This window comes from Manacus vitellinus, unplaced genomic scaffold (assembly GCF_001715985.3).
Source record: "Manacus vitellinus isolate BGI_N305 unplaced genomic scaffold, ASM171598v3 scaffold_8_pilon, whole genome shotgun sequence".
Taxonomy (NCBI): Eukaryota; Metazoa; Chordata; class Aves; order Passeriformes; family Pipridae; genus Manacus; species Manacus vitellinus.
In genome coordinates, this window is record NW_021940864.1 from 4,055,931 (window position 1) to 4,076,201 (window position 20,271).

General features: G+C 36.0%; 1 protein-coding gene across 10 annotated transcripts in view; it reads left to right on the forward strand.

Moving 5' to 3' along the window:
• The window catches only part of CDC42BPA (CDC42 binding protein kinase alpha), a 186,699-nt gene that overhangs the window by 116,781 nt on the left and 49,647 nt on the right, over positions 1-20,271 (forward strand). For 8 of the 10 annotated variants that reach the window (XM_018085099.3, XM_029965188.1, XM_029965189.1 and 5 more), the window contains exons 13-18: positions 2,008-2,141; positions 3,793-4,035; positions 4,288-4,398; positions 8,278-8,525; positions 13,390-13,495; positions 15,227-15,351. In XM_018085099.3, coding sequence (XP_017940588.1) covers positions 2,008-2,141; positions 3,793-4,035; positions 4,288-4,398; positions 8,278-8,525; positions 13,390-13,495; positions 15,227-15,351 — 967 coding nt within the window. The remainder of the gene's footprint in view (positions 1-2,007; positions 2,142-3,792; positions 4,036-4,287; positions 4,399-8,277; positions 8,526-13,389; positions 13,496-15,226; positions 15,352-20,271) is intronic. The other 2 variants (XM_029965186.1, XM_029965187.1) reach the window with 2 other exon arrangements.

Here is a 20,271-nt window from a genome sequence, read left to right on the forward strand (position 1 = left end):
CAGACAACACAGCCATTTGTTAGAAAACATTCATTTGTGCCTTGTGCTGTAACTAATACAAACCAATTTGATAAAATTGGGAAAAGAGAATGTTCTATTTTACTTGATTTTATGGGGGTTTGGAGATAGATTTTAAAACTAAATTAGTGACAGAATAGAGAAACAAACCAAATGATGGCCTTTTCTGAGTGTTTCCAAGTGTAGGGGAGCTAGTTCCAGGTTTTCTGGATAGCCTTTAAAAGATGTAATTTTTCAGTGCTGGATCTGATGAACTTTAGGAAGGTTCAGTTCAGGTGCAGAGCTGAACATTATGCTTTGGGCTCATCTCTTGGGCAACTAAAGGTAATGTAATAACATACTGCAGTGAGTGTTTGCATATGTTATCTAAAATGCTAGTTACAAGTAGGGTGATTAGAGTGATTAGATGGAAAATTACCACTTACTACACATATGTCACAACTAGCTTTTGGTTATATTCTTTAACCTGCTTTGCTGCCTCTTCTGATGCTGTAAGGGTAAACACCTGTTTAAAAAGGTAATAAAAAATGAACTTGAAATTGTTTCTTCAGGAGTGTCACTGGGGGTGGGAGGGTGTTAGAAAAATACATTTTTCTTGTCTATCTCGTTTTCCAGGAAATGACAAACTAGCATATGCTTTCAATTTTAGAGGTCAAAGTTATAATTTTTGTTCGCTAGGTTACATAGGAGAAAACTTTGAGGAATCTTTAATATTGCCAAATATGTAAAGGGCAGCAATGGAAGACGAAAACAGAGCTGTGGAACAAAGTAGTTCATGCACAGAAGAGAGATTTATCTTGGCTCAGCAGAGCCATATATAAACTTTCTTTTCACTGGTGACTTCAGAGTAGACTACATAAGAGGGGCCGTTAATAATTTTTGGCTTTGAGCTGCATCTCTTATTTAAGTGCATTCTTTTAAATTTTTAAACAAGAGTCAGGGAATTAAAACAATAGTGAATTTTTTTATGGGTATAAGCTAAGGGTATTAATTTGCTTATAAAATTCTCGTGTTTCAGAAATTAACCCTCTTAAAAATGTATGTATTTTTATATTTGATTTTTCCAAGAGCCATTCTCTTGGGGTTACATTTATGAAAATACAGTTAAAGGCTCTTATTAAGAGTATAGATGGGTTCCTGTTCTTTTGGTAAATACATGTGGTCTGAAGACCTGCCACAACTGAAATAAAAGGCAAAATGTCCAGTGATTTCACAGAATGTGGAATTAACTTACCTTCATATATATCTTGCTTTAAGTGAAGGACTAGGAGGTAAAAACTCCACTCACTAGAAATTTTCAATTGTCATATTTTATGGATTTCAGCTTTTCTTGTAGCATTTGAGAGCATTTATATGACATTATTTAGGTGTGGCATGGAAATATACTGTCATTGTGTAACTGACTGTTGGTAAGAAGCTGACTGTAATAGTTTTCCTTTATTTATAGTAGTAATAAAGCAGATCACATAAACACAAGTGGTTTTCACACTAGAAATAAGTAATATCAGCTGAAGTTAATTTTAAGTGTATTGACAGGAGAACACTTGCCAGCTCTTGAGTGACCCATTACTTTTACTGTTTCTTTCTGGGGGAGTTTAGGGGAAGGAGGGAGACTGTTTATAATTACAGTGTAATAAAAGATGCATTATATATTATACCACAGTGCTTAAAATCAAATGTGTAGGTCATGTTAGAACATACATTACAGAATTAAGTAAGAGAGCATCATTATTATAATGTGAGACGAAAAGTTATCATTTTCTTTGTTGTTTTGCAGCAAGCTGTGCCCTTTCATTCTGTTCTCTTAAAAGCAGAAAATGGTAGCTGAATCAGTCTGCTCCCTATTCTAAACCAGATAAGAACTGCATTATTTTGTGACTAAATGGAAACCAGAAAAAATATTGAAGGGGCTTCAAGGAGCTAGACTATGCTATTCTAGAATTATTATTTTTTCTCTTAGAATATTCAGAATTCTGCTGCTTTTTCTAGAATCCGGTCAGCTAGAACAGCAACTTGAGGAGGCCAGCACTGCAAGGCGGGAGTTGGATGATGCTTCCAGACAAATAAAGGCTTTTGAGAAACAAGTCAGAACACTAAAGCAAGAGAGGGAAGATCTTAATAAGGTAAAAGCATTTTGTCAGCAACTCTTCTAAACCCTGAAGTCTGGTTTATTTTCGTTCATTTTGCCTGAAATAACTTTCAAGTGTAAAACTAATGAGCAAATAACAAATGTGTAGCATGACCTACTTTGCTTTCTGCCTACCTTTTTTTTTTTTTTAAGACAATTATTAAGACAATAATTTTAAGGACATTATTTAACATGTTGTATGTATGTATGACTGCTGGGTGGTCCTAGATGATTGCTTCCAGATAGTGAACAACTCCATGATCCAAATTACATGGTGGCTGCAAAAAAGGTTTTTCAGCTTCAGATAAAGGTGATAATGATAGGGGTTAGAGAAGAGCAGAGCAGAGAACTATTCCAGACAACTAATTTAATCTGAAGTATGGGTGAGACTTTAGCCGGGAAAAAATGTGAAGAATATGGTATTAAAGCTGTGTCACAGAAGTGTTTCCAGAAGGGAGATGTGAAAAATTGCCCAGATATGAAGATTGAAAAGTAATTTGAAATAGCTACAATTAAAGAATACTAGATTTTATTTCTTCTCCTCTCTCTCCCCAATTCCTCATTTTCTGATTTATAACATACTGTCTTTCATGGCTCTTTTTTGTATTCATGATTAGATCAACCTGTAATCAGGTGTGAAATACATTAGCCTGTTTCTCATCATGATTATATTGGCCCAGTATTTTAGAGTCCATACTCAATGTTGATGTGCCAGCTGTGTTTAACACTGTTTCTTTTGACCCTTAAGGCTCTTAAAATCTTGAAAGCTGCCAGTTTGTCCAAGAAATACTATCTCTCTTCTAAAACAACTTGAAGTGATTAGGAGCTCTTTTTAACAACCTTAGAAATATTTTTAGATTTATATAGATGTCAACAGTGCCAAATATTAATTCTTCCTGTTGATCTTCTTTTTATCCTCAGATTTGCTTTTCCTTGCTTCTTTGTTCTGCTCCAGTTTGGCTGAACATCATTAAACTAGTTGAACTGTTGTGGTCCCTCATTGGTAGTGTAGTAGCACAAATCCAGGGCACAGCAAGTTTTGTGAAGGTATTGTGCTGTGGTGTTATCACAGCACTAGCAGTTTTACTTCATGTGGGTTCTTTTAAAGGAATAATTGTCATATATTGCTACAGCATTTTGTTGCCTGAAACTTTCTGTAATATTTGATATTAAGGTACAGTGTATGGAAGTCATGCTCACCATTGCAGGTCAGTTTTCAAAAGCTTCTAGAGTAAAAATTTTTATAGAGCAGACTTTTCCATTCAACGCAAAAACTTTTTCTAAATCATTTAGCAATTGAGATTCTTTTATTTAAGTAGTTATTGAAAATCTATGCTAATGAAATTTTTTTCACTAAGAAAGCAAGGTATTTTTATGTTATCATGCAAGTACTTGAAAACCCTTGTGTTTAACCTGTTATAATGGAGAATATAATGTTTATGCACTTCTACTGACTTTAGTAGTGTAAAACCTGCCCTCTTTCCTTATTTATAGAGGCACACAATCTATATCATAGATGCATTCATAAAAAGAAATTAATATATGGTTTCTGTTGACTCTGGAGGAGGTGTTAGATGTGCATCCGGAGACAGAATTGGCCTTGCAGCTTTCTAGGTTTATTACTTAATTCTTTTTTTAAACTGTAGGAACTGGCAGAGTCTAGTGACAGATTAAAATCCCAAGCCAAAGAGCTGAAAGATGCACACAGCCAGCGGAAATTGGCAATGCAGGAGTTCTCAGAGATGAACGAGCGGCTGACAGACTTGCACTCTCAAAAACAAAAACTTGCCCGCCAGCTCCGAGATAAGGAGGAAGAAATGGAAGTGGTGATGCAAAAAGTAGAAAGTTTAAGGCAAGAGTTACGCAGAACAGAGAGACTTAAAAAAGAAGTAAGTGGTGAGAAGACTGTTTAGACTCTGTGAAATAAGTTATCTGTAAGGTTTTCTGACCAAGTAATTTTTTTTCTAATTTGTAAATTAACTTCTTGATTGTTGTTTCGAATAGTACCAGTTTTGTTTTCTAAGAATTTTAAGTGTTCAGTTGAGTGATGAAGATTTCTCTCTTTTATTAAAAACCATCAATAGATTTTGAAAAAGAAAAGAAAAGAATCCTATCTATTAAAAACGTATGTACTTTTGTAGCTGGAAGTCCAAGCTGAAGCTGCAGCTGCTGAGGCATCCAAAGACAGGAAATTGCGAGAGAGGAGTGAACAGTACTCTAAACAGTTGGAAAGCGAAGTAGAAGGGCTAAAGGTTAGTCTGTTTTGATATTAACACCTGCAAAGTTACTAGTCAACTAGGACTTGGATCTGTTTGATTGCTTTCAGATGTAGGACAAAAGGGTTCTGTCAGTTTGTCGCTTCAGTTGGTGCTGAATATTATTGCAGGCGTGCATCGCATTGTTGTCCAGAAAAATGAACATTTGCCTGATGCGTTATTTCTTAATAACTCGACAGTTTCTTACCAAATTGCTTCCATTGGTACTTTGTTTAATTTTACCAGCTAAAAGCTTATTTTTATGGTTGAATATTTGAAAATTAAACTGCTGCATCTAAGCAGGTTTTTGTATAAGTGTTCTGTCTACTGTGTTGTTCCTTGTGTTTCCTGCATAATAGATGTCAACTGATGTAACTGTAAAGGAAAAATTTTAGCTTATCCTGCCTCTCGGCCAGAAGTTGAGGCGTTCTTGCACAAGAACAGCACTCAGCATGAAGAGGTCATTTACACTGATGAGATTGCTCACACGTGTATGTGATTTTACAAGCAGAAACCTAAGGCAGCCAAGAATGTTAACTGTTATTTTATTCTGTGATTCAGCATTTTATACAATGCTCTGAAGAAATTAGACTTTCTCAAAAATTGAATGAGAAGGTTTTTAATTTACATATGAGGATTGCTGTTCATTTACAGCAAAATCCTGTTCCAAATGTTCCATTGAGTAGGGTAATTCTAAACTTCTCATGCAAAATACACAATTATGCCTATTCTGGTCTTAATTTACAGGAACAGCAGAGTTTTTTTCATTAGAATTCTCTGGGACATTTGTCAACATTAACTTACAGCACAGAAAATTTGGTGGTTTTTTGCAAACATTCTTTTATTTGGCCTTCCTTTGATAAGGAAATCCATTCAACTTGAAATTTGGATTTATAAAGTTTCTACTGCTGTGAATTCAGATTGTTATCTGAAAATTAGGATGTATTTCTTCTGCTTCAATGAATCTTCACCATCAGCAAAGAGTTTGTATGACAGTTTAAGAGGTGAGAAGAATTTATGGAAGATCTATTGAGAATATATGATGCACTGATTTATAACAGGGCAAGTTTATCAGAAGAAGAAAGAGGAATTGTAGCATGCTTAGTAATACTTCATGATTCAGTAGGCAAACTTTGGATCATATGTGGTTGTTGTGATACTGCACTGTCCATTCCTTAAAAGCTCTTTATGGCTCCTTAATTAAGCTCAGGGAGCTCTCCTAGACAGAAGTCAATATTTACAGAAGAAAGGAAGATTCCTCCAAATGAGGAGAATAGAAAAGACCATTAATGATGGCAGGTTAAGGGTAAACAGGATGTCAAGGGCTAAATAAAGAGAATTTAGGAAGCACTTTGCAAAGGGTGCTTGGGGTGATTGTGGGAAGTTCTTTAAAGCAAAAGCAGAAAGAACCTTAGGAAACTCATGGGGCTGCTTGTTGGCAGGATGAAAAAGGCAAACTCTGAGTTAATAGGGATGTGGCAGAAACTCTCCACAAGTCTTTGATATGTCAGACTTTACTGCTGAAGCAGGGGAGGTTGCCACACAGAGTCCACTGTTTGTAGCAGATGAGCTGGATCAGTCTGAGGATGATGTGCAGGAAGCAGTGGAGCTGGCAGGTGAGGCACATGTGAAGTCACTTGGACCGGTGGCATGGCTGAGAGAGTTCTGAAGGAACTTAAATGAGAAGTAAGAGAACTGCTGGCCAAGATATGCACCCTCTTATTGCAGGCAGCCCACTGTGCTACTGTAACTCTCATCCAGATGATCCTGGGAAAAAAAGAGGACTGGGTGCAACTTCCTTAGGAAAGGCGTAGAGGCTGTGGCAAAGAATAAGGTCAGAGAGTTCCTGGATGAAGCAGAGCCTATTGGGAAGAAGGCAGTGTGCCTCTGGCCAAGCAAGTCCTGCAACACTGACCTGCTGGGATTCTGCAAAGTTGTCAGTAAATGTGCAGACAGAGGAGATCCTGTGGACGTCATGTATTTGGATTTTCAATAAAATCAGGCTCGATATGAGTCCACAGTGTGCCCTGGCAGCCAAGAGGGCAAACTGCACCCTGGGGTGCATTAAACAGCAGCTGTCTATATGCCAGGGGATGCATTATGTCTCAGTTGCACCATTTGTCCACTTGAAATGGGCATGTATGAAAACATCTATTTGGAATTTGTGCTTACATCAATTCAAAATATATTCTCTGTTTATTCTATACCTCTAGTTAAACCGCTGATAAATACCGTTCAGCTTTCTCTTCTGCTGCACCATCTGTCTTATGGTCTTAATAGTATCTTTTCTTTGTGGTAAAAAATGTGCAATACCACTAAAACATTTTATGTACCTGCTACATGATGTTGCAAAGCCTAAGCTTTTTTTGTGTTCCATTGCCATGTATGTGTAGGCAGTTGGGTATGTTGGGCAGTAACAAACAAGTTCAGTGGTTAACAGCCTGTGCAGGAAAGAAAATTCCTAAATTCCTATGCTTGCTTACTTGTCTTTCTTTTTTTTTTTTTTTTTTAAATCTTTCTTTCTGCAAGCTGTCTCCTCTTAGGATGGCATCTTCTTTCTCCAGTTTACCATTCTGCATCCTCCTAAGGGCAGGACTTTACTCTTAGATCAAAACAGAGTTTTGTTTTGATGAGTTAGAGAAGACAATGCAGTAGCAGCACATCTCTGGCTCATACATTTAGGGGGCTTTGCAGTTTTTTGCTGACACTAACAGCAAGGCCCAGCTTTCTCATAGAATTTGTCATGGTAGAAATTCAGCTCATTGGAATGTTCCACAATGACATTTAGCTCTTAAAACCTGTTTATACATGAGCAAAAGATATCTACCCAAAGCCATGTCCAATTAAGGGTGACTGAGAGGTATTTAATATCTCATGGTAAGAATGAAGGTATAATTAACAAAATATCTTTGATCCTCTTAAAGGTGTGACACAGTCGCCATAAGGAAGTACGTTTTCCACTTTCTCAAAACACAGTGTTTTTATTAAGTTATTTTCCTTTCCTTAGACAATGTTTAATTACATATTTTTAAAAATAGAAGAAATTCCAAACCAAGTTGTCCATATGTTTACATTAAAAAGTTATTTCCATACTTGGATTTCAGTGCATGTCATGCCACTATCTCATTTTGAACCTGATCTTGCTCCTCCTCTATGTTATGGCAGGACATTGAGTTTAGTGAGTGCAGCATATGGTGCAAATGTGTATGTATCCTGAAGCAGTGTGTAAAGACTATTGAAATGCCAGAAGACCTCACTAAGAGAGCTATGCAGCTGCGAAAAGTGAAGTAATTACTCTTATTGTTTAAAGCTTGTTTTTCCTATTAATCCACTATGATGTAAATGGTCAGTTTTAAGTAAAATAGGTCAGGTTTCCCTCCTGACTGATACAATCCATATAGTGTTTCTGTAGCTAGATTTTAGCCTTCAGTTAAGCCTCTTCTTGCCTTAGTATAGCTTTTCTGCAAATTATTTGTCCTTCAAAATATATTAACTGTATATCATAGTCCTTACTCTGCATTCCTGAAAAGTCACTAGAACTTGCTGCTGTCAGCTGTGTGAGTGGAACCATTAGGTGTCTTCTAAATCTGTGGTCACTTTCTGACTGCATGTAAGGGGAGTCAGAATGTGACGAGAGATGTTTAAAGTGATGATCAGATTTTCAATGTCTTGAAAACTGTTACTGCATTTAAATAACAAAACGATAGAGTACCGTTGAAATTTATGTTGTAACAAATCTTGAAAAAAATTGAGATAGATGTGTTTAACTCAAGTCTCTAATGGGATATTTTCTGAACAAAAACTTTTGAATATTGAATTGTTATTAAGGATAATTTTCAGCATTCATGAGTGTTAATTTGGGGCTGTTTATTTTAGCAAAAACAGGTTGGTCGCTCACCTGGGGTAAGCAGTATAGAACACCAGCAAGAGATCACTAAATTAAAGGCAGACTTGGAAAAGAAAAGTGTTTTCTATGAAGAGGAACTATCTAAACGTGAAATGTTGCATGCTAATGAAATAAAAAGTCTGAAGAAAGAACTGCGGGATGCAGAGAGCCAGCAGCTTGCCCTCAAGAAGGAAATCATGGTTTTGAAAGACAAGTTAGAGAAAACAAGAAGAGAAAAGTGAGTATTGTATGGAATTTACCTTTTTTCAATCTTTTGAAGTCTCCTAGTGTTTTTCCAAACACACTGTCACTTCCTTAACTGTAGTGCAGGCATAGTCATTTTGGCTGAGCTAATGCCAGGGTTGAAAACTGTCACCTTTAAAAATAAAACAGAAGAAAAAAATCCACATCCCTGTACTGAAACAGTTAATTTTGCACCAGAACTGTTTTACTGGCTGACCATTCCAAGGTATGCAACTTGAGTTGCAGACTTGCAGCTCTGGGTAAGTTGACCCCTGAAGCTTATGTTGCACTTTCATGCAGTTTTTTGACTTTTTTTTCTTTTATTTGGTGTTTTCATCTTTTGATGCAAAACTAACGTGTTAGAGATCAACTATTGTTTACATTTCTGCCAGCACAGGAACAGTCACTTAATATGAACCGTGGCTAATCCATGCTGGGTTCCATCCAGTGTTAACATCAGTCAGCAGACTACTGTAGGCGTAAGCTGCTTTATCTCTTCTGACATGGTAATTTGTCAGACCTGCTTTTTTCTCTCCCACATGGTGGGGCTTATCACTGGCCTTGAGAATGTTCCTTCAGGCATTCATCAATAAAACCAAATTTTCTGTTGGATAACGTAGAAGTGGAAATAATAATAAATTGAACGTGTTCATGTTCATTCCTAAAAAATTCGGAATGCTTTATAGAGGGTAACATAGATGTATCTTTCTGCTGCTGTAGCAAGATGGCATATTAGAGAAACCATGGAGAAGTTCCTGCTGCAAGCTGAGCCAAACTGTAGCGAGTCCTTAAATATAAGTAGCAAATGAAATACTGATTTTTTTCAAAGAAGTTAATGCGAATAGGAGTAGAAACACTGCTTCTCTGGTAAATTGTGTTCAGCAGGGGACATAGATCATACAACCTAGAATGAAGTGGATGAACTGTTTCTTCCTAGCATGCAGCTATTCGTAGGCTGGACGTAGTAACAACACAGTAGCTCACTGCTTTGTTCTAGGTTAAGAGGTAAAGCTTGCATCAGCAGCATGTTTTCATTGTAACACAACTTAATGGTCTTGCTGACCAATGAGTTACAAATTCACAAAAGGCTATTCTGTCTTGTAAAATAAAAAGGTGATAGTATGACACACTTTTAACTCCAGCAGTGTTATTCCTCAGAGGGAGGAATATTAAATAAAAAAATCAGTAATACTTCTTTCTGCAGGCTAAACTGTTGGTAAAGATCATACCTCCAAGCACTGACCAGACCAAACGCTCCTTCTTTCCTCATTCTAATGTTGTACAGCTGTAGACATTCTAACTAGATGTCCATCTGGTGAAATAACAAATGTTGATGTGCTTCATGCTAGCTAGTTCATAAATCTTCTTTCAATCTGGTTTCTCTCTATAGAGAACTAGATGCAGTTCTAATGCGTGTGCTGTAGGTATTTCAAATGTTAGTGTAAGAAAACATTTGAAAGCATGAACAGAAATGTGTCACATAACAGGTATCCAACACTTGGCTCTTCATGGGAAGGGCTTCAGCATCATATTAAGTCAGGTGTCCAAGCACATGATGAGTGATTGATGAAGGCCTGATTTTATCTGTGTTTTGTTAAACAAATCTGCAGAATCTGATGCAAGTATTAGGGCTCCACAGAATTGCAGTAGTCCACTGTTCAAGTTATGCTATAGATAGACTTCGCAATTTAGAAGGGAATCTTAAATATTAGTGATGCAAGAATTGCGGTTGCTACTCAATTCTCAATATTTGGTAGCTTTCCATAAAAGAACATGGATTTTTTGTTTCTGCTTACACCTGTTGTTTTTAGCTTTTGTAGTCAGGCATGAAAAACTTTTTGTGAGTCTTCCAGTGCAGAGGTGTTCAGTGTAAGCATTGAAAAGGAAGCACCTGGAGGATTTATGCTGAGATAAGTGGAATTATTTCAACAATAGGCTTTTAGTGGGTGTGGAGTTGAAGTGTGCTTATACAGTTTGGCAAAAATATTTTAGTAGTCTAAAAATAATCTTCCATGCATATTAAAAAAGATTTTGGTAAGAGGATGTGGTTGTATTACTTTGTAAGGACTATATATAAGAGTGAATTACATAGGTTGCTCCAAGCAAGGATCAGTAAGAGCTTTAACAAGGTCTCTATGTACATTTTTGTGTAACTTGCGTGTTTGTCGTTTCTGTTACAGCTATTTTTTAATAGGTATTTTTTCTTTGTTTCCTTCAAATTTAAGCTTTATAACTCCTGCTACTTCAACAGCATAAGTCTTCAAGGGAGAGAAACTACCTTTCTGTACAAAGTGATTGCCCTTTGCTAAAGTCTCATAAGCTGCATGCTATTGAAGTTGGAAGCGTAGGAACACAGTATCAGGCCAGTGATCTGTGCAGCACAAGATTCCATTTCTTAGAATTGTCATTATGAAATATTTCAGAAGAAGGTGCGAGAAACTGTGCAAAATAAATCATGTTTGTAGAAGTTTCTTTTAAGCCTATCATTTCATGATGGATTTATAAAGCAGGGGGCTTTATAAAACAGCATTTGCTGTTTTTAAATTGTGACATGAAGCCTGGGGGCTGGTATTTGTTTCAGGTCTACTTTTCTTGGTTTCAAAGCAGTAAGATAAAATATTTCACCACTTTGTACAGATGCAGTAAAGAGCTGGAGTGACAGTGATACAATAAAGCTGTATTTCACGTTGCTTGCATGTGGTTTGCTGCAGTTTTACTGATAAAAAGAAAGCTGGATCATGTATGATTTCTTAACTTGAAGAGCAGATACATAGCTAAATGTTAGATGAGAGTAAAAGCTTGATGGGAGAGGAGGATGCCAGGCTTCAAAGCAAAGGCATTATTTTGATCTTGCTGGCTGTCCAAGGTACATCTATGGAGTCTGTCACAGTTCTGTAGTTTGCTGAGTTGATATTTGTGTGTGATAGATTATACCCACATTCTCCTCTGTTTCAAATTTATCTTCATTTCTGTATTATACTACAGCAGTCTGACTTAAGGGGGTAGCGACAATCACCAGTTGAAATAAGTCCAATAAGCAAAATACAGAAAACTACAAATATGTCGGGCTCTTTCACCAACCTAAAGCTTCCTTAATCCACCACCATTTATGGCTACTTTCAGCCTTAGAGGCTTAAGGAATAAATTTAAGACAAATATAGAATTAAAAATCCTAAACAAAACCATGAAATCTTTAAAAGAAATTAATTAAAAATTAGTTTGGTCTTCTGCCTGAGAAATTAACTTTGAATCTAAGCCTTGAAAACAGAAACAGGACCTGTTATTAATTCCCCTGACAACCAATGCTTTAATCTCTTCCTGTCTTTTCCCTAGACTGCTCATCATATGCATGGAATCTGTTGATATAGAAAAGGAGTGGTGGTGAATTTCAAACTTGGCATTTAAACAGTAACTATAGTATGTTACTTTACTAGGATGAAGTATTAAGTTTCAAAGGATGCCTAGCAACATAGAATTTCACTATGGGTCTAACATGATGTACTAGATTTCAAAGAGTGGTTGAAGCACTAAATGAATTTCAAATTAGGAATAGGAAATTCAAACCAGCATTGCTCTTAACTGGGTTTGCTGTAGCCACTGACATTTCTCATCCTTTAATGGTGTTCTCTCAATTTGATAGAATTGTAGTAGTTCTGCATCTCAGAAAAAGAGGCAAGGATGTGATTTCTGTGTTGCACAGTAACACAGATCAGTAAAATTCTGATCTGTATCCAGAAAAAAAATTGCAGTGCTCAAGACAAGGTTTCCCCTGGATTTTATTTTTACAGTTAACCTTTTATACTGCTCATTTTTTCAAGCCTTTTTAAGGCTGGACAGTGGTATTTGATGAATGGGTATTTACTGTATATGTGACATTTATAATATAGTTCTATCAACCTACTGATGAACTTTGTGCCAGTGACCTGAAAAATTGGTAAAAAGGTGAGTACAAGATGCAAATGTACCGAGTCTGAAATCAGTAGTTACGAGGTGGGAGTTACACATCTAAAACATTGTGTACACCACTTGAAGGAATTTACAACGTTTTTTGGCAAACAGAGGACCTGCAGCTTCATTTATTTTCCAGTTCTCGCATTCATTGTGCTAGATTAAAGTTGATATTAAGCAGATTCAACCAGAGGTTCTCCTCTACTGAATGACATCTGTAGGAGAAGGGAAGGCTTGGGGGAAACAGCTGCTGGGAAACTTTCTCAGAAAGAATGGTCCAAACTTGCTGTAGAATCTGGTTATATTAAGAGTGTATAGGCTATATCCATCCCCTTTTTACTCATAGTTAATATATGGTACGTGAATTAACAGTTCAGATGTGTCTTCTGGCTGTTCTAAATTGTCCAAAGACTAGCCCATATATAAGCTTTTCTCATCAGAGACCCAGCTCCAGGTCCTCTGATGTAGCTTCTATATGCTCTGGTTTCATGTGTGGTCATTTTTGCTGGTCATTCAGTGAAACTTGGAATTGTAGAAATGTATAAGTTAAAATAATATTTCTATGAGCAGAGCATTTTAGAGTATCGACACACACTTTGGTCTGCAGGATCACAGCTGCTCAGTGTGTGAAGGGTTCATCTGAAGAATAAAATTTCTATAAGCAGATTGATAAACAGTAGCTTGGTGAAACTCTGTTAATTCTATACTGTCTAGCACTAAAGATTCAACAGACTATCTTATAGTCCTAAGATGGTAGTGTATCAAATTACTTATTTTTAATAGACTGTGCTGTTATCAATGCAGTACTTCACTTCAACATGTGTGTGCACTGGTCTCTTTGTGTTTAAGTGAATAATGGGGTGAGTTTTAGAATAGAAAACTTTCTAATTCTACTTTACTTTTTTTCTTAGCCAAAGTGAGAGAGAGGAATTTGAAACAGAGTTCAAACAAAAATATGAACGAGAAAAGCTTCTGCTGACAGAGGAAAACAAAAAACTTACAAATGAACTTGATAAGGTAAATGCTGAGTAGTTGAGTCCTGAATTTACAACTGTTGTATACTGTGTACAAATTGGACAATATAGAGCTGTATTGGTTATTATTAAGTCTTAACTGGTAGCAGAAATTGATGTTATACAAAAATTGGTGATTAATATTTGATTTGAATAGAGGACCTGCATGCATCCAAACTTGAGAAGGCATGTGTACATATATGCATATATTAGTATTTATGTGTGGGAATTTAATTAAATGGTCTTACAGTTCGTAAGATTAATTCTAGACAACACTGTAAGCCAACAAAAAAGGGTTATTTCATTGTATGACCCAAATATAAAAATACTTAGTTAATGATGTGATTACTTAGAGTATATTTGCATGTCAATTGTTGTGAAATACCAGGGCCCCTCCTACCCTTTGAGGTTAAGTATTACTTGGAGATATTAAAAAAATACAAATGATAAGGCATATTAATTGAAGTGTGTTGAGCAAGTAATAATTATGATTCGTGCATTTGAATTGTCTCTTTATTGTTCATTCTGACTGGTTATTCAAGTTCATTGTGGATTATCCAAGTCTTGCTAAACTTGTCTATTATTTTTGTAATACATTAGATTTTCTAAAAATGTGATGAAAGTACAATGTTCTTCAAAGTAAGCATGTTTGCATGTTAGTGCTCAAATTTAAGTATATTTTCATACCAGTATGACACATAATAATATACATGCCTGTATGTAGGCTTAGTCCAAGAACAGTAGAGCCTAGTCACTTAGATTGGTTTTGTGCTCTCTCTCTCCACCCTAATTAACTTTGTATTTTTCCCGTCCAATGACATTTAATAAGTAGGCATATTTAAATGATAAGGCCATTTAAATGATAAATAGGGTGTGGAGTTATTCATATTTGAAGTAAAAAGCAAAATAGATTTAAAACTGGCAATTTTTTTATCATTTTGATTTGTTAATATATTTCAGTACTAAAAGAAGCCTTTCACGTGAGATTCATTCTCTTAAGAAGGCCTGCCTACAAAATCTTTCTGGTCTCTGATTCCAGTTTGACTTTCTGAATAATAATTTAACATAATGAAGGTTTAGTTCCCATTACCAGCTCAGGTCAGCTGTGGCTTTTGTCTTGCAGAATGTGCATGTGTGAATGGCAGCTATGTGAATGCGAGAGGTTAATTGCTAGGTATAACATATTGCTCTTAAATATGTGCATTTAATTTCAGTTTCCCTGTCTGCAAGTAAGTACAATGAAAAATAGGGGAATGTGAAACACCTGGAGAATCCCAGGACTGTCTTATGCTTGTATCTGTTAAGCCTGTCTTTCTCCATGGTTACTAAACAAGGGAGAGGTTCGGCAGTCTTATCTGAGCTATAACAATTTTTATGCCTTTGCTTTGCTCTTTTAATGTAGCTTTTTCTGTACAGAACATTCCACACCTATATGGTGCAAAGCAGAAACCTTCTAAGAGCTGTAGAGGTATGTGGAGGCTCAGAAAAGTGATTTATTTGGTAGAGTAAAAATGTAGTTCTAGTCTTTAAAAGTGGCCTTTCAATACAGCTAAGGCCATAGGTGAGAAGAGATTCTGGCTTTTATTGTTACATAGTGTTTATTGTGATGGGCAGTACCAATTTTTAAAACAGATGCACGATGTGGGAGAGGGAAAGATGGGGAGGCTTTGAGTCTGCACAGAGATGGAGTCACAGCAGTTTATACTTTTAATAAGTTGTTTAAATTCTCATTCAGCTCACTGCCATGTTCGAGAGGCTGAGTATGAATAATCGGCAGCTGGAAGAAGAGATGAGAGACCTGGCTGATAAGAAGGAGTCTGTGGCCCATTGGGAGGCCCAAATTACTGAGATTATCCAATGGTGAGTACTCTGCTCTCATGTCATTACAGAATCCCCTCAATATGTGGTGGGGCTGTTACTGCATTTTTGTCTCTGCACAAGGCACTTGGAAGTGCTTAGGTGAAATCTCACACCCGTCTGGGGTTTTGTTTGAGATTTTAATAAAAGACAAATCCAGAAAATTTTGTTCTTCCTTAAGAGTGAAAGTGTCTTACCAAATACAGCTTTTTAAAGTGCAGAAGAATCGTGGTCATTGGGTGTGGCTTGTGGCTGTGGAAAAATGCTGAAAGGAATCACGTGCTGAGCTCACGCCTCCAAGGGGGAACAAGCCTGGGAAAAGCAGTGACTTGAGAGTGTTTGTGTCTGGGCATTAATTTCCTTCATCTGCTTGGCATGTGGCAGAATGAAACAAATACAGTGCAACTTTTATGTGATTTTTTACAAGGAGGTCATTTGAGACTACCACAAAGCCGGTCAAGTGATGTTTCTAATAGTACTTTTGCTAAATAATGATGTTATGTTTCTGTGAAAAAAAAAAAGTTGAAACTATTAAGGGTAAAAGATTGTGTATTCTAGGTTTTTTATCTATCTTTATTTTTCCCTTCCATGCCTGCTTATCTCCCCTTCCTTTTAATGGTCCATTGCAGTGTTTCACATCTACAAAACCAGATTGCATTCAGACTTTTTTTTTTTACAGATCATCCACTTGTGGGAAGACATCATCATATATACATCATCATATACTAATCTTTTTTCTCGTACTACTTGATTATTCCCTCCCCCCCCCTTTTTCCCATCTCATGTTAGTGAAAAAATCTAATTTGTTGTATCCGGGCAAAAATGGGAAACATTGTTTCAGTGAAACCTAGTTTGGTGTTGTTGTTCCATATAATTTTGTTGTCCAGATACAGAGAAGTGTGGCTTTTGAATACTACCATGTGAATACATAACAAGAAAGAAGGGCCATCTTCTGAGTTTCATTTAAACAGTGTTTTTTACATGAAATTATGTAACGCTGGTCCGTGTTATGAAGTCCTAGTGTCTCAAGGCCTTGTATTTGTAGCAGAAGGTAAAAAATTTGAAGAGTCTGCTTTGTCCATGTTCCTTTTATGTCTTGTCTCTCATAACTGTGGATGTAGTAGACAACCTGTGTCACAGAAATTAAAAAAAGTACTTAAAAATTGTTTAAATTAATTTAAATTTCTGGCCAATCAAAAATGTTTATTCAGGAAAAAAATCAAGATAACAAGTCAGACAAGTCTTTTATTTCACATTCCTTGTTGTTTTAAGGTAGTACTTATCTGTCGTAATGCACCAAGGTAATCAAGCCCAGTTTTTCAAATTTACTTGTGAAAGCACTCATAAAACCTGGCAGTTATGGACAAAAACAAACTGGAATTAGTTGTGGATTCTTTTACTTAACACTATGTAAAAATGTACCAAAAGCCATTAAGAATGTACCTTCTGCATTTTATGAAAGTGTTTAATATTTTAAGATGTACTACTGATGTGGTTCAGGTATATGATAAAGCATTTTTCATGTTAGAGATGTCACTGTGGCGTGGTAAAAGGGTTTGGGCTTGAGTTTTTTGTTATCTCTAAAGATACTTAATGAAAAAAGATCCAGAAACATGCAAGCCTAACTTTCTGAATGACAGACACCATTTTGTTGATCCCTTACAATAATATAGTGTCTTTTAAAAAGTATGGAACTAAAAACTAAAGGATTATTTGAAAAGAAAAAAAATAAAAGCACTGTGGGCAGACATTAAGGAGTCAAGAAAATCTTGCTTGGTTCCAGTTTGTCATCACTATACACATCTCAATTTTCACTTAATTTTCATTATACACACTCAATTTTCTCTGCTTATGTTAAATTTTTTTCAACTATGTGAGCCTTTATCTTAGGTCACATTTTTTCCTTGTTATGTTTAGATTTTTCCATGTGTTACCTAGAAAATCTGGTCATGTTCATCTGCTGTCCTTAGAATTCAGCACTGCATACCAAAACTAGGTCCTTCTCTGGGGAACATGGGGTGCTATATGAAGTATTTAAGGATCTATTATAATGATAAATGCTTTAAAGGAGAAAAAAACTCCAACTAATATTGAAGAAAACTAGATTTATTTAAAGAGTCATAAACCTATGTTTTCCTCAGAGGAACATGCAATTTAAATCAGTTCCTGTGTACATCTTCAGTATGACAACAGAATGGAGCTACCAAAGTTGGGTAGAGCTTGTAGGCTACCTCTTCAAAACTAACAGATTTTTCTCTTATTATATTTTAATATAATTTTTATATATAATTATTATATTAAATATAGATTATTATATATAATTATTGTATTTTAAAATATTACATTAAAATATGTATTTTGACTGCATACCTGCCCCCTCTTAAAAACTGCTGTCTTCTTTTTGTACCGTGATTCAGGAAGGATAGGAGGTAGTAGATGGAATTGATTACTGGGTTTGTAAATAATTTGCTCAGCTGCCTGTGGTAGTTCAAGGGATTCCTTCTGGCCCTGTTTTGAGTAACACAAGCCCAGGTTCCTCACTTCCTTTAAGTACTTTGCCATCTAATAGATAACTCTCTCAGGAAGTTTGCCCCACTATTCAAATCCATGGTTGGTTAAGATTGTTACTTTCTTCATGACTCCTTGGGCCTTTCTAAATTGCTGTTTCTTTGAGATTTTATAACTTATGAGTAATTTTAATGGCCTGTCACATTCTCTTTAGCCTTTCCCTGCTTTCTAACTCTGCTTTGTTGTATCTGTTTTAGAGATAATGTACAAAAGCCTTTTAATTTTGCTATTCTTATCCCAAGATACCATAAATATAGGCAAAGTTTTAATATAAACACTTGAATCAAACTTTCATTGCAAATTCTATTGTGGACACAACAGATCCTCACAGATCATTCAACCTTAATGGAGCTATTATATTGACAAGTTTATATTAACCAAATCACTCATCATTCCTTGACAAGATTAAGAAATATTGAGGCTTTTATAGTCAGCTATAAATTTTCCTATGGGAAAGAGGAAAGGAATTGGAGGTTAATGCAGTCACTTTAAAAAGGAATCTTTTAAATAGCCATGGTACCGTATTTCTGTGCTGTGCAGAAAGGAGGTCAATGAAAATCTTGGTAGTGATTCCCAGAGTACTTGGCAAGAATCTTATCCTATTAGTCTCTCTGGGAGGGGTTCATGTAACCTAGCTGCAGAAGTCCTAATGTAGACAACTAAAATAAATCCCATGGCTAGTACTGTAGAAGTCTGTTTTTCTCACAGCTGATTGAAACGGAAGCCTAGACAACTATTTCAAATGGATAATCCTGTACTGCTGAGTATGTTTCTGTGAATGAGCTAAATCCTACCTGTTTTACCTACAGAATGGATGTTGGGCTTAGATTCAGCAGGCCAACTGTGGCTGTTGTTTACCGGAAGATTCAGTTAATATTTTCCTTGTCAGTCAGGTATTTTTTATATTATGGTTGATTTTATCTGAATTATTGATTTCATTGGAAAAAAAAACAGAGCAAAACCACAAGCAAACAAAAAAATGTGAACTCTCCGCTTTCCCCCTCCCCCTGACATTTCTGATCTAAATCAAGCATAGAAAATCTGGTTCCTCTCAGAAGAAAGCACACACAAATTGTGAAAAAGATTTAGCAAAAATTACGGGCAAATTCAACTGTAAGAAACTCAAAAAGCGAAAATTCTGAGAGACATTCTGCTTGAGGTAAGAATAGTAAGAATTATCTCTAAAATAGAAAATCTGGAGGGTGGGGGGAAATTTCAGGGTTTGAGAGCAGAGTCAAGTGTTGAAAATTTTTAGAGAAGTAGTTCTAAAAAAACCAAATTTTGTTGGAGAGAGCAGGGATAAAGGAAAACGTTAAGTCTGCTTTGAGCATCCTGATACAACAGAAATGTAAAAGCTTTGAGAAACTACAGGAGAAATGGGAGTCATGGCTCTCAGATTTCCTTGGGGTTTTTAAATCAGGTGAGATCGATCACGGTGTAAAATCCCAGGTCTTTAAGATCACTCCTGTTCAGCAAAGTCTCTGGTCCTCTGGGTCCATTTTGTATTGTAAAATATCCCAGCTGGGGCCCCAGGGAGTCTGACTTTCCGAGCATCCTGAAAAATTACATACTAGATAACAACCAATGGTTATTTGGTTAGCTCTCCAACCAAAAGGTTAAATTTAGTTTTACAGGAATTTATACTGTACTTCTCTTCTAGGTTCTTTATAGTTAATGAACTAAACTTGCAAGGGTAATAATATATGAATAAATATATGTGAGATACAAAACCAGAACAGTTAAACTCAATTTTCAGTAAAGAAAGAAATGACTGGGTGGAACCTGAAGAACTTTTTTTCCTTAGGTGTCTTGCTGTGCTTGTCGGGACTCTATGTCACAATGAGGACAAGGGAGAAACATTACTAAGAGTAACTTTACCATTCTTGGTCTTTTTTTTTTTTTTTTAAGCCAACTAAATGAAACAACGCCAGCGAAGCAGTAACAAATAAAAAGTCTCCGGGAGCTCTTGGGTCCGCTTAATGTTCCATCAATGTATGTCATTATTGAGAGAATTTTGCCACCTAGTGGACAACAAAACTATCTCAGTTCCAAATTGTACTTCTTTTATTTACTGTCTTTTCATAGTCTGAGGAGTTCCTTTGAACTCAGTGCAGATACTTGTAAGCACTGACTTTACGTTTTCATTTTCTGGTTTTCTGTATGACTGTGGAACATCTCTCTGAGGTTTTTGCATGTGCAGATTTTCAACATTTAGAGCCTGAAGGTTCTGTGTATCATAAACCAAATAACTGATGTTTTCTCACTTTCCATAAGTATGGGTCTATATGGCATGATAAAAATTGGCAAAGAAGTTGGACACCTAAAGTTTTTCAACTTCATTTAGAAAAGTTAAAA